At 34.4% G+C, this 19,136-nt stretch overlaps 2 protein-coding genes across 2 annotated transcripts in view; one reads left to right on the top strand and one right to left on the bottom strand.

Moving 5' to 3' along the window:
- LOC123552669 (uncharacterized) overlaps positions 1–5,141 on the top strand; it is a 31,474-nt gene extending 26,333 nt beyond the window's left edge. The window contains exons 21-23 of the mRNA XM_053540050.1: positions 878–1,114; positions 1,510–1,623; positions 4,970–5,141. Of these exons, the coding sequence (XP_053396025.1) occupies positions 878–1,114; positions 1,510–1,623; positions 4,970–5,091 (473 nt within the window). The 3' untranslated portion in view covers positions 5,092–5,141. The remainder of the gene's footprint in view (positions 1–877; positions 1,115–1,509; positions 1,624–4,969) is intronic.
- Positions 5,142–5,674: 533 nt separating this feature from the next.
- On the bottom strand, positions 5,675–18,286 carry LOC123551029 (uncharacterized). Its single transcript, XM_053540471.1, has 7 exons — positions 17,478–18,286; positions 11,290–11,476; positions 10,737–10,933; positions 8,663–9,058; positions 8,214–8,354; positions 7,843–7,957; positions 5,675–7,550 (listed from the first exon to the last, which is right to left on the bottom strand). The coding sequence occupies exons 1-7, from the start codon at positions 17,524–17,526 to the stop codon at positions 5,972–5,974; spliced, it is 2,664 nt and encodes an 887-aa protein (XP_053396446.1). The 5' UTR covers positions 17,527–18,286; the 3' UTR covers positions 5,675–5,971.
- Positions 18,287–19,136: the final 850 nt, after the last annotated feature.

Genomic DNA, 19,136 nt, shown 5'->3' with positions numbered 1-19,136 from the left:
CCTCGTAACGAAAACTTCCAATGGATAAAGGTATTTTAAGAAACTTTTATGAATCACATAATACAAGAAATGAGACCTACATACGACGTGTATTATGTGAGTAAGCACGTGTTTTCACAAAGACCCTTTAATGAATCGGAGTGAGTCAGTGAGTGGGTTGGGTTTTACGGCGAATCGACACAAAATGGTCACACATCGCCGAGTTAATGGATCGAAGGTCTTTTGGTATTAGACCGAGGCCGAAGGCAGATCAACCATCTATTACCGGATCATTATTGACAATTTTATAACACGATCACTTTTGATTGTCTAAATCTAAAGAGTAAACGTCAATAAAATAATTTCACAAATATCAGACTTTGCTTTTTATCATATAAGGGTAACACTGTATAATTACACGATATGCTATATGGACTCGTCGTTACAAGGTTTGTAATGCCTTGACATATCAAATTTGTCAAGTAATGTCCATCCTGGTATAATAATGCACGGGTTTAAAGTGCCTGTATTATTGCCTTGTCTTTGTAATCACGTAATAGCTATTAATAAACTTTGATAATGTGGCAGTTGACCTCAATACAATCGACACTGTTTATTTTCCAATACAGGTAAATCCAATATTTGCTTTACAATTGAGATTATGACGGATTATCTTTGAGCACCCCTGGACTTATTGGACTCAGCTGCCACATTATCAAAGTTTATTAGTACATTTTGTAGACATAACCATTGTAAACAATTCAAGACAACGCATAAATTGAAATTGTCTTAAATCAGGTGAGGTTAATACAACTTGTTCTAAACAGTATATTTGATGTAAAGGGGAGTGGGTGGGTTAGGGTTTGAGTTGAAGGACGTGCCCTTTTTCCGCTGATAGGGGCAACAAGACTTGCGGGAGATGGCTGTTTTATGGCATTATATGGTTGTCCAAAACATGGTGGACCAGCAGATGGATATGTACTTCACACTGGGAAAATAACCAGGGATTCTTGGGCGGAAGAGCATCAGAATGCAGCACATGATGAGGAGAAATGTTTATCCCGAGCAGTCGCCCAGTGGAGGTATTGTGGATCTCACAGGAACCATCCAATCACTTCTATATACAGACCTACAGGTACCAGATTATCTCAAAAATTAATACTCATTCAATTTAAAAAAATGAAGAGTAGCTGAATGTCTTTTTCAATACATACGACATAATATAAGAAAAGTGAACGTAGCTTGACAGCAAGTGTGCACTTTTTTTGTAAGGTACAAATGAGTTTTTTCGTCTCATAAATACAGTGGAGTGTTTAGTAAGACATTTTATTTTGCACAAATTGGTACGGTCAAATTGAACGCACTTTAGTATGTAATAATATATGAGGCAAAACACCCCTGAAGCTGTTATACAATTTTACCTGTTTTAACCTTAGGATTGTTTTTAAACTAATCAATTCTTTCCCGTTACCATGTTATGCTTTGTTGGTATAAGATAGTGTAAAATAAATTTAACAATGGTTCTCAAAGGTGCAATTCGTACAGCTGGTGCCGGATGTTGGATTCATGTTCAGTATTGTCCTAAAGTGCCAGACACAAAATCAATGTTTTACGATGCCTGGGGTGCTGCAAATTACCGTACAGGTAATATTAATCAACAATACCATAAGTACCATAGATACCGCGGTTAGAAAAACACTAAAATACTACATTTTCGCGTTTTAAAATGTTTGTGCGTGGTGCTGTAACGTCATTTGTAGACACATGTCAATTAAGGGGTACAGTTAATAACCAGTTATTTTTTGTTTGACACTCTCTTTTAAAGTAAACAAGAGCCATGTCAGACATGGCTAATCCCCCCACCGGGCATATCATAATTGAAGGATGTGGTCCGCATCAGGGGTTTTAAGATGTGGAAGAAAGAATAAGTCAGTAGTGAGGTGGTTTACTGCTAAATTTTACTAATTTTCATGAAGAGTATAACTATGATGTTTTTCTATATGGCTACTGTAAAAAGAAGGAATGGAAAGCTAACAGGGAACAAGAGTGCCAGAATGTCACAATATATGCCCGTCAAAGCAAATTTCTTTACTCCAGCAGCTGTATTTGCAAATGGAATGTTAATTTTGTGGTTGTTTAGTAATCATTGTAAGTCTTTTGTTTTTTAAAGTCCACAAAAAAACTCCTTACTAGGTAGAGATACCTTATATATAATAAAATTAATAAAATACACCTAAAACTGGAGAGTAACATCTATGCTGTACCACAGAAAAGTGGTCTTGTTTTTTCCCTAGGGTCAATTATAAAAATGTTACAATATAAGTTATTTATAGTAACAACTAAGGGAAGTTAATCTTTAAAAAAAAAAAAAAAAAAAAAAAAAAAAATTGCAAGTCCACACAAAAATCTTTATCAGGAAGAGACTGGTCAAAATACACCTCAAAATTGGATTTAGCATGTTTGTTGTATTACAGAAAAGTGGTCTCGATTTTTCCCTACGACTAGTAATGAAAAAGTTACAATAAAAGCTATTTAAAGCAACAACAAAGGGAAGTAATTCTAAAGAAGGGAACTGCGCATGACACTTCGTCTCATGATGGTGTATAATTGTGCCAAGTTACATCAAAATCCCTCCATGCATGAAGAAGAAATGCTTCGGACAAAGTCATTCTTGTATCTGACCTTTGGCCTCTAAGTGTGACCTTGACCTTAGGCCTAGTGACCTGGATCTTGCGCATGACACTCCGTCTCGTGGTGGTAAACATTTGTGCCAAGTTATATCAAAATCCCTCAATGCATGAAGAAGAAATGCTCCGGACAAGGTTTTTATTCTTGTATCCTTTGACCTCTAAGTGTGACATTGACCTTAGACCTAGGGACCTAGTTCTTGCGTATGACACTCCGCATCGTGGTGGTAAACATTTGTGCCAAGATATATCAAAATCCCTCCATGCATGAAGAAGATATGCTCCGGACAAATTTCTTTAAGAAAATATGATAAAGGGGAATAACTCAAAAATAGGCAAGGTAGAGTTATTGTTCTTGCACACTGCACTTCCTCCCAATGTGTTCTATCAGTGTATGAAGTTTGAAGAAAATCCCTCCAGTACTTTTGGGGTTATGCTCCGGACAAAATGTTTTAAGAAAATATGATAAAGGGGAATAACTCAAAAATAGGCAAGGTAGAGTTATTGTTCTTGCACACTGCACTTCCTACCAATGTGTTCTATCAGTGTATGAAGTTTGAAGAAAATCCCTCCAGTACTTTTGGAGTTATGCTCCGGACAAATTTTTTAAGAAAATAAGATAAAGGGGAATAACTCAAAAAATAGGCAAGGTAGAGTTATTGTTCTTGTACACTGCACTTCCTCCCAATGTGTTCTATCAGTGTATGAAGTTTGAAGAAAATCCCTCAAGGACTTTTGGAGTTATGCTCCGGACAAATATCGTTGCGGACGCACGGACGGACGGACGGACAGACGGACGCACGGACGGAGAGCATTTCTAATATCCCCTTCACCTTTGGTGGGGGGATGCACTTCCTCCCAATGTGTTCTATCAGTGTATGAAGTTTGAAGAAAATCCCTCCAGTACTTTTGGGGTTATGCTCCGGACAAAATGTTTTAAGAAAATATGATAAAGGGGAATAACTCAAAAAATAGGCAAGGTAGAGTTATTGTTCTTGTACACTGCACTTCCTCCCAATGTGTTCTATCAGTGTATGAAGTTTGAAGAAAATCCCTCAAGGACTTTTGGAGTTATGCTCCGGACAAATATCGTTGCGGACGCACGGACGGACGGACGGACGGACGGACAGACGGACGCACGGACGGAGAGCATTTCTAATATCCCCTTCACCTTTGGTGGGGGGATGCACTTCCTCCCAATGTGTTCTATCAGTGTATGAAGTTTGAAGAAAATCCCTCCAGTACTTTTGGGGTTATGCTCCGGACAAAATGTTTTAAGAAAATATGATAAAGGGGAATAACTCAAAAAATAGGCAAGGTAGAGTTATTGTTCTTGCACACTGCACTTCCTACCAATGTGTTCTATCAGTGTATGAAGTTTGAAGAAAATCCCTCCAGTACTTTTGGAGTTATGCTCCGGACAAATTTTTTTAAGAAAATAAGATAAAGGGGAATAACTCAAAAAATAGGCAAGGTAGAGTTATTGTTCTTGCACACTGCACTTCCTCCCAACGTGTTCTATCAGTGTATGAAGTTTGAAGAAAATCCCTCAAGTACTTTTGGAGTTATGCTCCGGACAAATATCGTTGCGGACGCACGGACGGACGGACGGACGGACGGACAGACGGACGCACGGACGGAGAGCATTTCTAATATCCCCTTCACCTTTGGTGGGGGGATAAATGAATTATGTACTGATGCTAGTTAACCTTCTAAAGAATTTCTTGCCAGTTCATATCTGATCTCTATATCTGACAATTTTCCAACATGTAAGGGAGGTGTAGAATGAATAATCTCAGACAGACTGTCATAACGTTGATAACTGCGGAGAACTAGGGCCGCTCCAGGAATTCGAACTTATGACATCCTAATCAGAAAAATTTGTGCTCTACATATTTTACAAAAGAAGATTTATTTTTCATAAACGCATTCCTATGGTATATAGGTATATAGTTATCAATTGAGGTATGTTTAAATGTTCTTACCATGCCATAATGATATAACAAATAAAGGTTATTAGATATGTATCGAGAAATATGGACGAGTTCTGTAGCGGAAATATTGCGCTACCTCTAGGAGCATAGTACGAGTGCATATTTGCTAATAAGGACTTCTTTTTATATTTACATTCGTATTTACACTTACTCTTCTAGCTTAGTATCGCCATTAATGTGCTTCCTAATGTGGCGATACCCATATTATGTTATAACGTTCTTACTTAATGGAGTTTAAAAATGAGTATGTGAAAAAGGAACATTACAACAAACTTCGCTGAAAGTTTTCATTCCTTTATATTTATACAGACGATGTGGAATACACTTGCTTCCACCAAGCAGAATATTATTGGACAAAATGTGGATCTGATGTCAGATATCCAGTAACTGCCTTTTATCGACCTTCAGCAGCAAGCAAAACCTTCCCATAAAATTCTGTGTAATGTTTGTTAATTGAAAGTAATACAAACGTAAACGCTGAGTCTGTATTAGTTATAAGCAAACAGTGTTGACTCGAGCCTATAAATCGGAAAGTTTCAAAAGTAGGAGACATTAGCTTAAACTAACCATGGCTGGGCCAGGCTCGTATAGGGTTTAAAATGATTCAAAACAGTGACATGAATTAAGTAGCAATGTTAGGGCTCAAGCTGATGTTTGTTGAATTGTGAAAAAATAAGCACACGTATCAGTGCATTTTATTTGACCATATGACATATGATTGGCCATATGATTCAAACAAAGGTAAATCAACAGCTATGAGAAATTTAACTAAAATCTTCATTACTGAACTTTTAATATACGCGAAAATATAATTGAAAGAGTTTTTTTTTTCAAATAGAAGCCCGTTGTGAAAATTGACCGGAAGACCGGTCTGACCCAAAATTAAGCACATGACCCTATCTTTTTATTGGCTGAATTTTCTTCTGATATGATGCTTCTTGAAAAAATAATAGTTTAAAACATTCTACATTGTAGAACGATATTTGTTCCTCCATTTATAAAGAACCACCTTAATATAATTTTGACTTTATTTAAGACTTACAGATAAAATAGAAGTTACATAATAAAGCAATACTCAATTTGTAATAAATTGTACAAATGTAAAAAGAATGGCACATTGTGTTATAAATTCATATAAATAATGAACAGGTAATAATATGAATTACATTGGGTAATGATAATTAAAACAATTGTGAAACTGCATGTGAATATATCATCTGAAATCACTGATGAACACTGGTTGTTATGACAACATTCTTGAACAAAAATAAAATATAAAGGGATAACGAAACTTTCGAATTGCTTTTAAGGTCATGCATCCGATGTCTTAAAGTTTGGACTGTTTCTTGGAAGGTTTGTGACTTGTATATTTCGTGGAGAACTTTGTCTGGATGAATCGCTTTCACTGTCTTTGGTTTCAAATATTTGGGCCATCTTTAGCACGCCTTTTACTCCATCAACTTTTTGGTAGTCTTTGGTATCAACATTATCACTTTTCACTGCATTACTATCATCACCGACCTTTTGTGAGTGTGTTGCTATAGAATTAAGTCCCTTAGCGTTACTTTTGCTCACATCGTCGTGTGTGTTCTTGGTTTGTTTTTTCTGTTGCGTTTTGTCTTTCAACTCCTTATTCAACATGCTTGTAGTGGATATCGGTGTATTTGACTTATTTTTGTGTTCCGTCAGGTCAGAGCTTACACCTGGTGAAGATATTGCACGTGTTCGGCTTGTGACTGGCTCGAGGTATCCATTGGTATCTAGTGGAACTTCTGTTGCACTTTTGTGTTTTCGTACACTTGCTGATCTAGGATCTTTATCAACATCTTCATATATTGATCCAGACGTGTATGTATGCGCTTCATCTGCTAGTTCATCATCACTGACGTCAGCATAGTCATACAACTCCTGTTTTTCTAAAATTTTGTACGAATGTTCAGATGATACGTCAGAAACGTCCGAAGTATGTGGACTTACACTTCGTGGTCTTACGTGTGTCCCAGCAGCATAATCGTAGTTTGATGCGTCATCGGGACTTGTATGACCTGGTGAAAGGAAATTTGGGGATTTTGATCGTGTATCGTTTTTTACATTCAGTACTGGACGAGCTTGTTTCGGACTTGACTTTGGAGTTGGTGTTTTGTCACTCTTAGCGGCTGTTCTAGGCGAAGGGGGAGGTCGGTTTGGTGGAGCAGGTCTTGCGTTTTCATTGTCTTTTGGACTCTTAACGAGGTCTGGGTGGTTTTCATCTACGGTGCCGAATTGAAACTCTATATAAGAGTCCCCAACGTGGAAAGCATTTATTTCTTCTGTAGGAACTTTCGGATGCTTTTCTATTTTAGGAGACGCTTTAGTTTTCTTGGTGTGTATATCCTTGTCATTTTGTTTAATAGCTACTTGTCGTTTAACTGACTCGTCATTTGTGTGGGAATATATGTGCATGGGCTCCTCGCAAGGCGGTGTAACTTCAACATGAACTTCCGAATTTGCCGACGCTGGTCTCAAATGATCATACGTTCCAGCGGAGTTTTCTCTTCCTCGTTTCTGCACTTGTGGAATATCATTTTCAGTCTGATTTTTAAAGAACGAAATCAATCTATCCGTATGAGATTTCAGTTTTCCTAGTGGCCATTTCGATGTTTTTGATTGTTTCCCTTCTTCTTTACTTGTTTCCCCAACGTTCTGATACGTGTGTCCATTTAATTCTTGAGTTGTCTTTTTATTCTTTGGCTCGTACACAGGATCGTAATTTGGTTCTGTGCTAGGTACATCAGGCACAAAACCAATCTCTGCATACTCACTGTTCTCGACTGAATTCTCGATTTCTGGCCTTTCTGTATACTTGTTTGGTGTTGCATGTTTCTGCTTCTTCCTACATAAATATCCACGTCTGGAACGAGAGGAAAGATAATGTGCATTGAAAATGTTGCATCGTCAGTACTTTTTAAAACAATTAAAAACGATGATTTGATTTGATTTTACTGGTCATTACGGCGAATTATTTTTGGTTGATTTTGCTTTGCGTGAAAAGAAGAATTCCAGTAGACTTAAAACGTGTAAAATTCTCTGTCGAATCAATCCAATCATGTGTCAATTTATAATGAACATTAGTATGAGGTAATTTTACTGTGGTTGAAGGTACAACACGTATATAAATTTAATACTTTATCAGGTCTAATTACCTTTTCCGTACAAGGAAAGCAACGACAACTCCAACAACTGCAAGCAGGATGACTGGTACAAGTATTCCTGCAACAATAGCTCCGATGTTTGAATCTTCATCACCAGTCAGCGATGCTGAAAGAGTTTACGAGAATTTTTTTAAATACGGATGTATGTACAATGTAAAAACACCTTTGTGTATGCGGTGTATTATACTTTAGATTTCATGTTTATTTTTCAAAATGATTTGCTTCCCCTTATTCAGATATGAAACACTTTTTCTAAAAACTGAAATAATATGATGTTGAAAGAAATTTTATCCTCAAAGAATGGTCAAAACAAGATTAAAGACTTTCTATGAATGAAAAGATGTGGAATAGAATGGTCTTACTTTGTGGATCTGTTGTGTTGGTTGGCTCGCTTGTGTCACCTTTTGATGTAGTGTCACCTTTTGATGTAGTATGAGGAGGAAGAAGTGTTGTGTAATCTGCATGCTTGAAACACTGTACGTTCACATTGTTTTGATCATCAGCTGAAAGGGGAAATGTAGGGGCTAAGAAAGGGTTTCATATGTAGTAACACCTCCATATCTACCACTATGGTTCAGCGCAAAAAAGAAGGTAGCTTAAAGAATTTGGTTAATTATACTATTATTAATTTATTATTATTATTATTATTATTATCATTATGTCAGATTTAACATTCGCTAGCACTGTTAGAGTCCATGCAAGTTATCTTATTACATTTTGGTATATAACAATAGCGAATATTTATTTGTTGTTCATCATACAAAATGTCAAGCATAACAATTAGCTCGTAGTTTATAATAATAAAACGTACCATATACACTAAGCCAGATGAATTTAGGCGCATCAGCATTTCCACTTCTATACAAATTAAGAAGTTTAACCTCTATCAATGTATTAGCTTCAGCAAGAATGTTATAGACAAAGTTTTCTTCTTCGTTCCAGCCGTTGCTACACTGAGTGTTTATATTATCATCAGGTACGGTTGTTAGCGTCGCCATAGAGCAGTCACTTCCTTGACCGTCGGTCTCCGTTTTTATCATTCTGACATCTACGTAGTCTAAATAAATGGTACTATTTGACGTAATGAAGCACGAGCAATTTGTAGGGCTGGAAAACATATCTACCGAGCTGCTGAACATCACGTTGATGTGTGTATCCTGTAAGTTGTCGTAATTATCAACTCGGCAAAGACTCACTATACTTTCATCTGAAATTTCCAAAACACTAAACACATTAGTAAGCATTAGTAAAATGAATAAAAGGCACTGGTACAAATGTTCCGAGTGTTTCAAGATTGTCACCGTAAGCTTAAGAATACGATCTAAATGCGACCTTCAGTAGGGTTGTTCATGACAATTACAGAAACTAGATCTATCACCAAATGTTATTCATACCCCCACTAAAAGCCCTGTTAGTAAAAATCATATTAGTAACAAATATTACCCACTTCCTCACACTGCATATTTTATGTTCATTCTGTAAAATTTTATCTATGTTCAAGAAAGACTTAAGTTATTGTGCTTTTCGGTTTATTGCCTTACAATTATTGAAAAAAAAGTACAAAAGAGCAGATAACGTTATCATTATCCAGGACAGATTTATGGTAAATGTGTCTTTTAATTCCTCTTAATGACATGTATTGCTGTATTAAAGTGTATCTAAATCCATTCAGTAGAAGTAATGCCATTTTCTTCAATAGTGAAAATGAGATAAATTAGATACAATTGTAAAAAGGAATGCGAATTGTTATGTTGATTTATCTTACTCAGTGTTAAGTCATATTAAAATTCCTTCAGAAAAATCAAAAATATTTCTTATCTTTTTTTAAAGTTTCAAAAGGGGAGATGACTTTTTCATTGTTCAGGGCACAGTTATCGTTATTGTGTCAACAATGTTTCATTTAAAGGGACATGTAGCACTTTCAGGACATTTTCAAAGAGTAAAAAGGGAAGTAACTTTTCAAAATTAAAATCAGAATTATGAAACCTTGTACATGAACTTGCCGAAAATTTCTTACAACCTGTTTTGTAGTTCAATGCAATACTCTCGTCAGCTTCAGAGAATTTTTCAAGAAATCAACAGTTTTGCTATATTTTTTAAGCATACAGGGGGAATGATTTTGCCGAAATAAAAGACAGAATTGTAAAAGTTGATATGTAAATAAAGAATATGTTCTTAAAAATTTGTTCGAAGTTTCCATCAAATGCATGGATATGTATGAGGAATAATTCTGTCATAACATAAGTAAAGAGTCCTGGGACCTGATATGTGAACTTGAGTTTTCAAATTCCAATGCAATACTTCCATCTGTTTCAGAGATGTTCAGAGAAAACATCATTTTTTGTCAAATTTTCTTTGTCAGTAGTTATCTTAGTGTGTAAACTTACATTATGATCTCAAATGTTTGTGTGAAATTTCAATCAAATGTGTGAAGAGGTTTCAGAAATATTGAAAGAAATGTCAATTTTTGGGGATTTTTCTAAGTAAATAGGGCAGACAATTTTGTCAGAACAGAAGTCCGAGTTTTTGGACCTGACATGTGAACTTGTCTTGTGATCCTACAAATATACTGTACAGCTTCTCTAGGGACGGACGGGACAAAGTGATACCTATATACCCCCTTCCCGTCCCAAACAATGGGATATAAAATTATAAAATAGCAACACCTCTCATGCTTAATAGTGCAATGGAACTTTGTTATAAATATACTTTGAATGGACGCCATTACTAGTATCCCAAATGCCGAGACATAATGACAATACTGAGTCAACAGAGAAACATTTTTTAGAAGTCAATGTGTGTTTCTGCTGTTACAAAAAAGTGACAACCATTTCCTTAATTAAACATCGCCTCTGAATAAGCCGACAAGATATTTTGAAACATACCTGGTATACATTCATATGTCACATATGCGTAAGTAGACGTCCTGCCATCACATGAACTAAGGATATTGACTGGAACAGGCATTGGGCCACATTTCTGTTTGCCGGAGCATTCCTTGTGGAGATTGTAGGCATGGAGGTCATTATAGTAGTCCATACAATCCTCCGTGCTGTAGGCACAGCAACCGTTTCTGTTGGATCTGAAATTTGAATAGTCCAGATTCGTCACGTGGCCGCATACGAATGCATGATACTATATATATTTTTGTGAGCGTCAGAATTTTTATTTCAAAAGACCACAAAGAAACATGTTCCTTGGGATCTATTTCTTGAAGGTTTAGTATTTTATATGTCTGTGTGTAAGGAGACAGTTCTTATTTCAGCAGGCGCTTATCATAACGAATAGTGTTTTTTTTTCGAATCGTGCGTATTGGAACTGTAACTCTCTTGGTAGGTAAGAAAAAACACTTATATATAAATAATATATAATTGTCTCTTTTTAGCTGTTGCATTAAAGCATACATAAAAGTAAGCAAGCAAACATGGAGAATCGTACTTCAAACATCGGTTTTCTCTGCTATTACAGTTGTTGTCTTTGACGCCATACTTCATTGACAAGAGGCGTATTCTGGATCCTGGCTCGCACTCTAGGGTTATGAAATTACATGTTGTACTACTGGTACCATGGCACGCGCTGACTGACTTCACTTCGGCTTTCGTGAAATGGGTGCAGTACAAAAATACTGAAAAGAAATGAAACATGTGTTTATATCAATTAAGATCGGCTTACACAGTCAGACTACCAGTACATTCCGTTGTTCGTGACTTTAGTAAAATAAAATTATCTGTATTTAGGTTTATCAGTACTAAAAGAACCAGTGCGGTGCCATCTGGTCTAATTGTGTAATGGCGGACACGTTATTGAACACTAATTTTTCACTTGTAGTGGCCTAAGAGATCTAAATTGAAGCTAACTTTTGTTTAATTTCATTGTGGTTTGGTTTTTAAAATTTCATATTTTGGTAGAAAAAAAGGAAATGACAATGAATAAAACTCAGTTTTAGTATGAGTAGTAATAACTGGTCAAAGCAGTGTAATATTTGGCTTGCTTTTGCAGTAAGCAAAATTAATGTAACTGGGAAAAAAAATCTCTTAGAAGATAGTTGACCCCTAAATTTCTCTTCCTTTTATGTCAGTATTGGGATAATTCTTCAAGATGAGGTATTCTGAAATGATTCTAGCTATGTTTGCCAGCACTGTGAACACTGAAATTTTGTAAAAGCGGTTACGAATCTTTTGACACAGATATAGCCTTTTTATAACGCTTTTTAATTTCTCTTTTCATTTAGAATTCATGTTTCAAAAAACAAATATTTCCACAATTTATAATCAACATTCTACATGTGCATTATTTAAAGATATTATATATTTGAATTAAATACTGTTTGTCCCTCCTTTTGTATCTTTACTAATTAACTTGTAATTACTATGTATTTTGTACATATGAGTGTATGCTTACAATCACCATGACATGTGAATACGTATTTTTTCCTGCATTGTACAGTCTGACAACTGTAACAAGTTCCGGTTTAATAAAGTATATTTTATGTTCTGTTCTGTGCGTATCTTATTGGTATGTATTTATTAAATTTGCGAATGCGTACAACTATCAGACTAGCTGTTTAAAACTGATGATGTTAATGTGAATGAGGAAGACATTTCTAAACGTTCAAAAGAGATAGACCATCGACCACCTCAAAACGGTATGTCAGCTGACATGTGTGATTGCTCAAAGGACTGAAGTGTTATTTGGACACATGGACAAACCAACAGGTGACAGCTTAAAACACTTGAGTCATGCCAGTTTTATAATATAGTTTAGCTATAAGAGAATGGTAAAGCAGTACGTGTTAAAATCCCACTGAACTATCGCTCATAATGAATTGTGGTTTCTCATGAATGTATTTATAATTGGTATAGAATTTCCTATTTGCGTAGTGGTATGTATTGTTCTTAAATCCTTAAAATGTTTCATTGTTTTGCAAATATTCATTGTCTTACCAAACAATTCGAATACTAGTAGATCTTATTAAAAATTATTTGCAAAATCAAATATATAGTATTTCCTCAGTAATATTCATTGTGGTTTATGGTGTATGTAAAGGATGTACATTGAATAAGATGTACATTGAATAACATAATCTTGTTACAATGTAGAGAGGTTTTGACGTGCTATAAATCGTCTGGATACGAAAACAGTTTATAATACTACTAGTTAGAGGACACAAAAATTCTATTCTATATGGATACGGTCTATCCCTTGATATCATAAAGACAATATAGATATTTAAAGACTGTATACTAGAGTTTGTGTAAACGGAAATTATTAGATGTCATCAATAATCAAATATTTGTCTTAGCGTTGAAGAGGCCGATAAGAAATCGAGTAATGCATTTCTGTGTCAATGCCTAGTTGTGGGTAGGCGATCTTCATATTTATGATAATTTTATCGCGTCAATACCTTCGTCAGTAAGTAATACGTAATTCTCAAATGAGTCAGAAAAAAAGTATTACGAAAGACAGGAAATTTTTACGGTGCCCCTAAAGTGACATGTTACGCACTTTTTTTCCACTTAGGTAATGTGAGACTTTTTTTATTTCGTTTAAACGAAATAACTAATTCGTTTAAACGAAATAACTATTTCGTTTTAACGAAATAACTAATTCGTTTAAACGAAATGATTTCGTTTAAACGAAATAACATTTCGTTTTTACGAAATAACTAATTCGTTTAAACGAAATGATTTCGTTTAAACGAAATAACATTTCGTAAAAACAAAATCATTTCGTTTAAACGAAATAACTCGTTTTAACGAAATAACTATTTCGTTTAAACGAAATCATTTCGTTTAAACGAATTAGTTATTTCGTTTAAACGAATTAGTTATTTCGTTTAAACGAAATAACAAATTCGTTAAAACGAAATTATTTCGTTTAAACGAAATGATTTCGTTTAAACGAAATAAAAAAAGTCTCACATTACCTAAGTGGAAAAAAAGTGCGTAACATGTCACTTTAGGGGCACCGTAAATTTTTACGCAAGGGAAAAAGTATGTTTATAGAATGCTTCAGTCTTTGTCAATATTAACCCCTTTCCATGTTATTTCAATACAATGAAACAGTAATCTTTCTATTTTACCTGCAATGCAGGATAACACAGTAATGCATCTAACGGTCTCCAAAGGATTTACTTCGATTGTTTTCTCATAGTTTTAGATATATATCACATACTTTGACGCATATAGTTTCTGCGATTTTTTTTCTCTGTCACTAGCTTTATCAACATATTTAGTAACATTCTGTGGGTTTTAACTTTAAAAGAAAAACGTTTGTTTCTTAATAAATTCCACTACAGAAAATATCACAATTTCTCAAGGGCAATTCTTGATTTGATCTTTACATTTTTTTTCCTTTTCAAATCACTGATCACTGACAAGTTAAGACCCTACTCAAAATCCATCTGCAGTAATTTGATGCCGAAAGGTAAAGAGTGCAATTGTGCAGGAGATGAAATATACGTAGTATCATCAGCCTGCAATAAAATTTTAGCGGATTTTCTTCCATTTTTCCCACCATATTTTACCAAGGCTCATTTTGTTCGGTTCAAATAATGTCTTGTCCTTTACGTTTTCAGTTTGTAAAGTGTGATGCAGTTAACTACAGGTATGTAAAATAAATAATGCCTACTTAAAGTTTGTATTTTAGTTTACAATGTCTACAAAAAGAGACTGTAAAAAGCCCTTTCCTTACAGATATTCTACTGCGTAGACGAAATGACCATGAATTAAAATGAGACTCCTCACCTGAATAATGCAATGCGTCATTTATGTATCTGTATTTCACTAAACATATACAAGTAGAGTTATATTAACCACGTGCCTAAAATAGTATCATAAATGATTTCGAAATTTTGATAAAACATATTGCAAAGTATATTTTGGGCCAAACATGCATAAAAAAAGTTGTGGTACATGACTTCCGAAAATAAAACGTGACTTGAGTAATGCACAAAAACTATACCAAACAAACACGCAAGAGGTATCTGTAACATAACACCAGTAAGTGAAACTTGAAATATACCACAAACACCTTTCAAAAGGTCAAATAAGATACATTTTTGATTTTTTTTTGTGTGTGTGTGTTTGTTTGGATTTTTGTTAGGTCTTTTTGCGAGCACAGAAAAGACCCACAGTGACAATATTTAAGGCGCGACGGGCTAATACCTGGGTAGAAACTTCATCCTTTCGCAGCTTCCTAGTGCACAAGGAAGAAATCATTCACCTTAAAAACATTCGGCGACAGAAGCCCCGTTGTTAAAAGTTATGGCTTCTTCACATAAGTATCCAGTCGTATTTGAGTTGGAAGACTGGAATCATATGTTTCCTAGATAAACTAGATGTATCATTTGGAATACCGGGGTTAATCTATTCAATTTCTCACAACTTCGTGCATACTATATCATGGTAATTTGAAAAAAAAGTTTCTCTTTCGTATTTTCACATTGTGTCCTTATCTTATTTTAATGCACCACCCTAAACGGTATCAGTTTTCACAAATCTCGTAAGATTTTACACGACAGCGATCAGAGCCCGTTGAAAGGTACAGTATCAAAGTCTTCCATAACAATATTGAAAGTGACCCGTCTCTTCTTAAAGCTTAAGGTCACACAGGGTTTAAAGTTTGCTATGTTATTGAGCTATAAATCTTTTCTCTAGTATCGATATCTGAACTGGGTAAATAAAGTTAAGTGTGGACTGGCGACGTAGACCGAAAATCTTACGAAATACATACATGTATATTGATACCATTCTGAATGAAATCTGCATAAAATTCAAGATTTTGTCCATATTTCTTGCATTCATTAAACTTGTATCTATCTATCTATCTATCTATCTATCTATCGATAATCTATCTATCTATCTGTCTTTCTGTCTGTCCGTCCGTCCGTCTATCTATCTATCGATCTAACCTAAAGGGAAGAAAGATAATATTTTGCCTATACATTTGTATTTTCTGCACCATAACTGGTAATTTTTAAAAGCAACCACTAAAAGAACACGTTTAGTTCTTTAATAAAATCCCTTAATCCCTTAGTCGCTTTCGTTGAAATATCACTATTTCTTCATTGGCCTCTTTATGTGACTCATATCCAGTTGGCTTGAAATTGTCTATTAATTGCACATTTATTGACAATATAATTTTCGGGTGGCTGGTTATTTAAAGATCTTGTTAGAGTTACAGCATGGGTGGAAACTTTTCTAAACATATAATGGACTCGTTAATTGACTTCATCTTTGTATGTTTTCCTGCTCGAAGTAAGTACCCAAAATGACGCTATTGAACTCATTTGGACAAACACTGCAGTATGCCAAATACCTTAATGAAAGTACATTCTACGTCCGAAAACAGAAGTCTTCAATTTTAAAGAAAGCTGCATTAGACAATCTGAATATTTTGCAATTTTATATGTTAATCAGAACGTTAACTGGATCCATGTAATTAATAATTACAATATACGTGGGATTTATGTATTAGTTTTATTATTGTGGAATATTGTGTAAGTTTGAGATGAAAAAAGACCATGATCAACAATTAGAGTTTGTTATATTTAGCCAGTTGAATAGATGTGATGATGATTTTCACTAAGTACAAGAAACGAAGACAACGACATTATTAATACGTTGAAATTCACCGCATTATACGACGTTTTGTTTCGTTTTGAACTCTTAGATTGGTGTTCGTTATAATTTATAGCGTTCATCTCGATAAACAAGGAAAGATAATAGAATCGATTTTTGCCCAATTCTTCAGTATGAGGCGTTGTGAAATGATCATTGTCTTTTACAAAATTCATTTACTTTCGAAAAAAGCGGTAAAAAGGCATCATGAAGGTGCATAAATATGGTACCCAGCATAAATATGGTACCCAGCATAAACATGGTAGATCTTCTTGACTAAAATGTAAACGAACCTCATGAAATGATCATATTAAAAAGTACACTATTTATTTCCTGAAAGCATTCATCTTTTGTTTTGTTTGGTGTCATGTATAAAATAACGCGCCACAAGACAGATCTAATTAGATGTATAAATTTTCCTGCATCTCTACAATTAGTAACAAATGTTGATAATCGTTATATTTGTGTTATTCAACGTTGATTAAGTGTTTATATCATGAATCTGTTTTAGTTTAGTGCGTTTTTAGTTATATATAACTCGCACTCGTGAAATGATCTTCCGTATTTTATATTTCTATATAACACCACCAGCGAGCCCTTGTTCAATATTTGCAGCTATTAATATGTAAATAAATTAAATTAGATGTCTATACCAATAATGTAGCGTGTTTTTGCTTGATATGCATGACATATCTCATTGATAATGATCATAATATATGCATTTTAAAACATACTGTAAAATGAATTTAAACCAAGTATTTGCATAATTTAAGAAATACACTTGTTTTTTGTTGTTGTTTTTTTTCACGTGACTCTAGATCTCGTTTAAACCTGTCTTTTTAGGTCGAAAAGAAACGTAATGGATAACTATACACACAGAAAAAATAACACATTTTACAAAGGATCAGATCATTTTAGCATTAATAACAAAACGTCTTAACAAAAGATTAACTGATTTAAAAGACGAAACTAGTCAAAAGTTTAATGACAAAAAGGAAGCCTTACCTATAATATGTTTTAGAAAATATCCAATTTTCTTGTAATCTAACATCATTGGTTACGCAGTATTCGGTGATCTATTAATGACTTATCCATTCCATACACTGTTATTTACTATTCTAGTATATATCGGGTAGTTTTATTACAACCGGGTATTTATCCACGCCTCAGCGATTGGCCTAGTTTTTTTATTGACTTTACGATGCCCACATGATCCATACGCGCTAACAATTATTCAGTGTGATTTGATACAAAACTTATCCTATATGTCAAACATAAGTATATATTATGACATTAACTTATTAAGCGGACGTACGAGATGAATCAGCCACTAATCCGTTTGTGTGTGTATGAATACAATTGTTACGATAAAGAAAAGTGCACATGAATACAAAGAAGCGACAGTAATTTGATATTTTATCAATGTTGAAAAAATGTCTGTGCGTGCGAAAAAGGCAATTAGTAATAAACAAGTATCCAAAAATAATCTGTTAGGGAGTAGCACAATGAAGTTTTGACGACTCAAATTACTGTGTAAAAATCTAGTCACCATATACGACCAATAATCAAAAAGCGTTCAAAATGCAACGATATAATATAAGCACCGCATCGGATTTTTATCAAAATTTGTATTCAAAGTTATATTATGGCCATAATTTCTTGTTATAATGTGGCTGTGGCGTTTGTATGTTATTTTTCTTTGTGAAGAACATAAAGTATATGAATTTCTTGTTATTTCTTACTTTCGGCTATTGTTATCTCATATATAGTTTTGCCGTAGTACAATGTATGATTGAATTCACTCTTTTTCATTACCTCCCTTTATTGTTATGACGGTATAAGTTCATGTTCAACGTGAAACCGCTTAACGTTCGCTGCGTATAACGTTCCACAGCTTGCCGACAAACGTTTGGCACTCGATGAGTCGATCGTGATCAACATTTTTTTTTACAAATGCATGTACAATATCATCATCGTGTTGGTCGTCGTAAATAGTATCATCATCATCATCATTATCACCATTTTCTTTCACGCTTATAATATCATCATAAATGTTATCATATAAAGTCACCTTGTCCGGTTTGACACCATTGAAAGTGACCCACCAGAGATCATTTTTCTACATTAACATTTACCGGAGTCATATTTGTATAAAATTCTGCTCCTATATATTTTCAACGTTCAAAATAGTTTCAACAGATGAAAAAATAAGAAAAGAAGAATTTGATGATGATGATTTTGATGATGATTATCAACATGATTTTTGTTATAAGTAATGATAATTAATATCATTATTCATTGTCATTTTCATTATTATTATTATTATTATTGTTATTATTATTATTATTATTATTATTATGTCTTAAGCGTATAATTATAATTATTAGTTTCATTGACGTCTTGTTTTATTCATGCTGATCAAATATACATAATTTTATACTCCCCGGGAGGCGTTGTTCAGATGGAAGCGTTACGTGGTGCTACAACTGACGTTTAAAGTGTTGTTCGGATGGGAGCGATATTTGATACCACACCCATGTGCAAAGCTTCACGGTAACGTTATTCGAATGGAAGCGTTATGAGGTGCTACAACCGTCGAATGACAGCTCCCCCATAAGCCTTGATCGGATAAGAGCGTTTTGTGGATACACAAGTAACATAATG

This window comes from Mercenaria mercenaria, chromosome 4, assembly GCF_021730395.1.
Source record: "Mercenaria mercenaria strain notata chromosome 4, MADL_Memer_1, whole genome shotgun sequence".
Classification (NCBI taxonomy): Eukaryota; Metazoa; Mollusca; class Bivalvia; order Venerida; family Veneridae; genus Mercenaria; species Mercenaria mercenaria.
This window is presented reverse-complemented; position numbering and strand designations above follow the sequence as displayed.

Bases quoted from the DNA above. Each gene is read 5' to 3' on its own strand.
- LOC123551029 (XM_053540471.1), bottom strand. From the start codon at position 17,526: ATGATGTTAGATTACAAGAAAATTGGATATTTTCTAAAACATATTATA. The intron at 11,477-17,477 runs GTAAGGCTTCCT...ATTTCTTTTCAG, and splicing joins TTTTCTAAAACATATTATAG to TATTTTTGTACTGCACCCAT. The intron at 10,934-11,289 runs GTACGATTCTCC...TTCAAATTTCAG, and splicing joins AGAGAAAACCGATGTTTGAA to ATCCAACAGAAACGGTTGCT.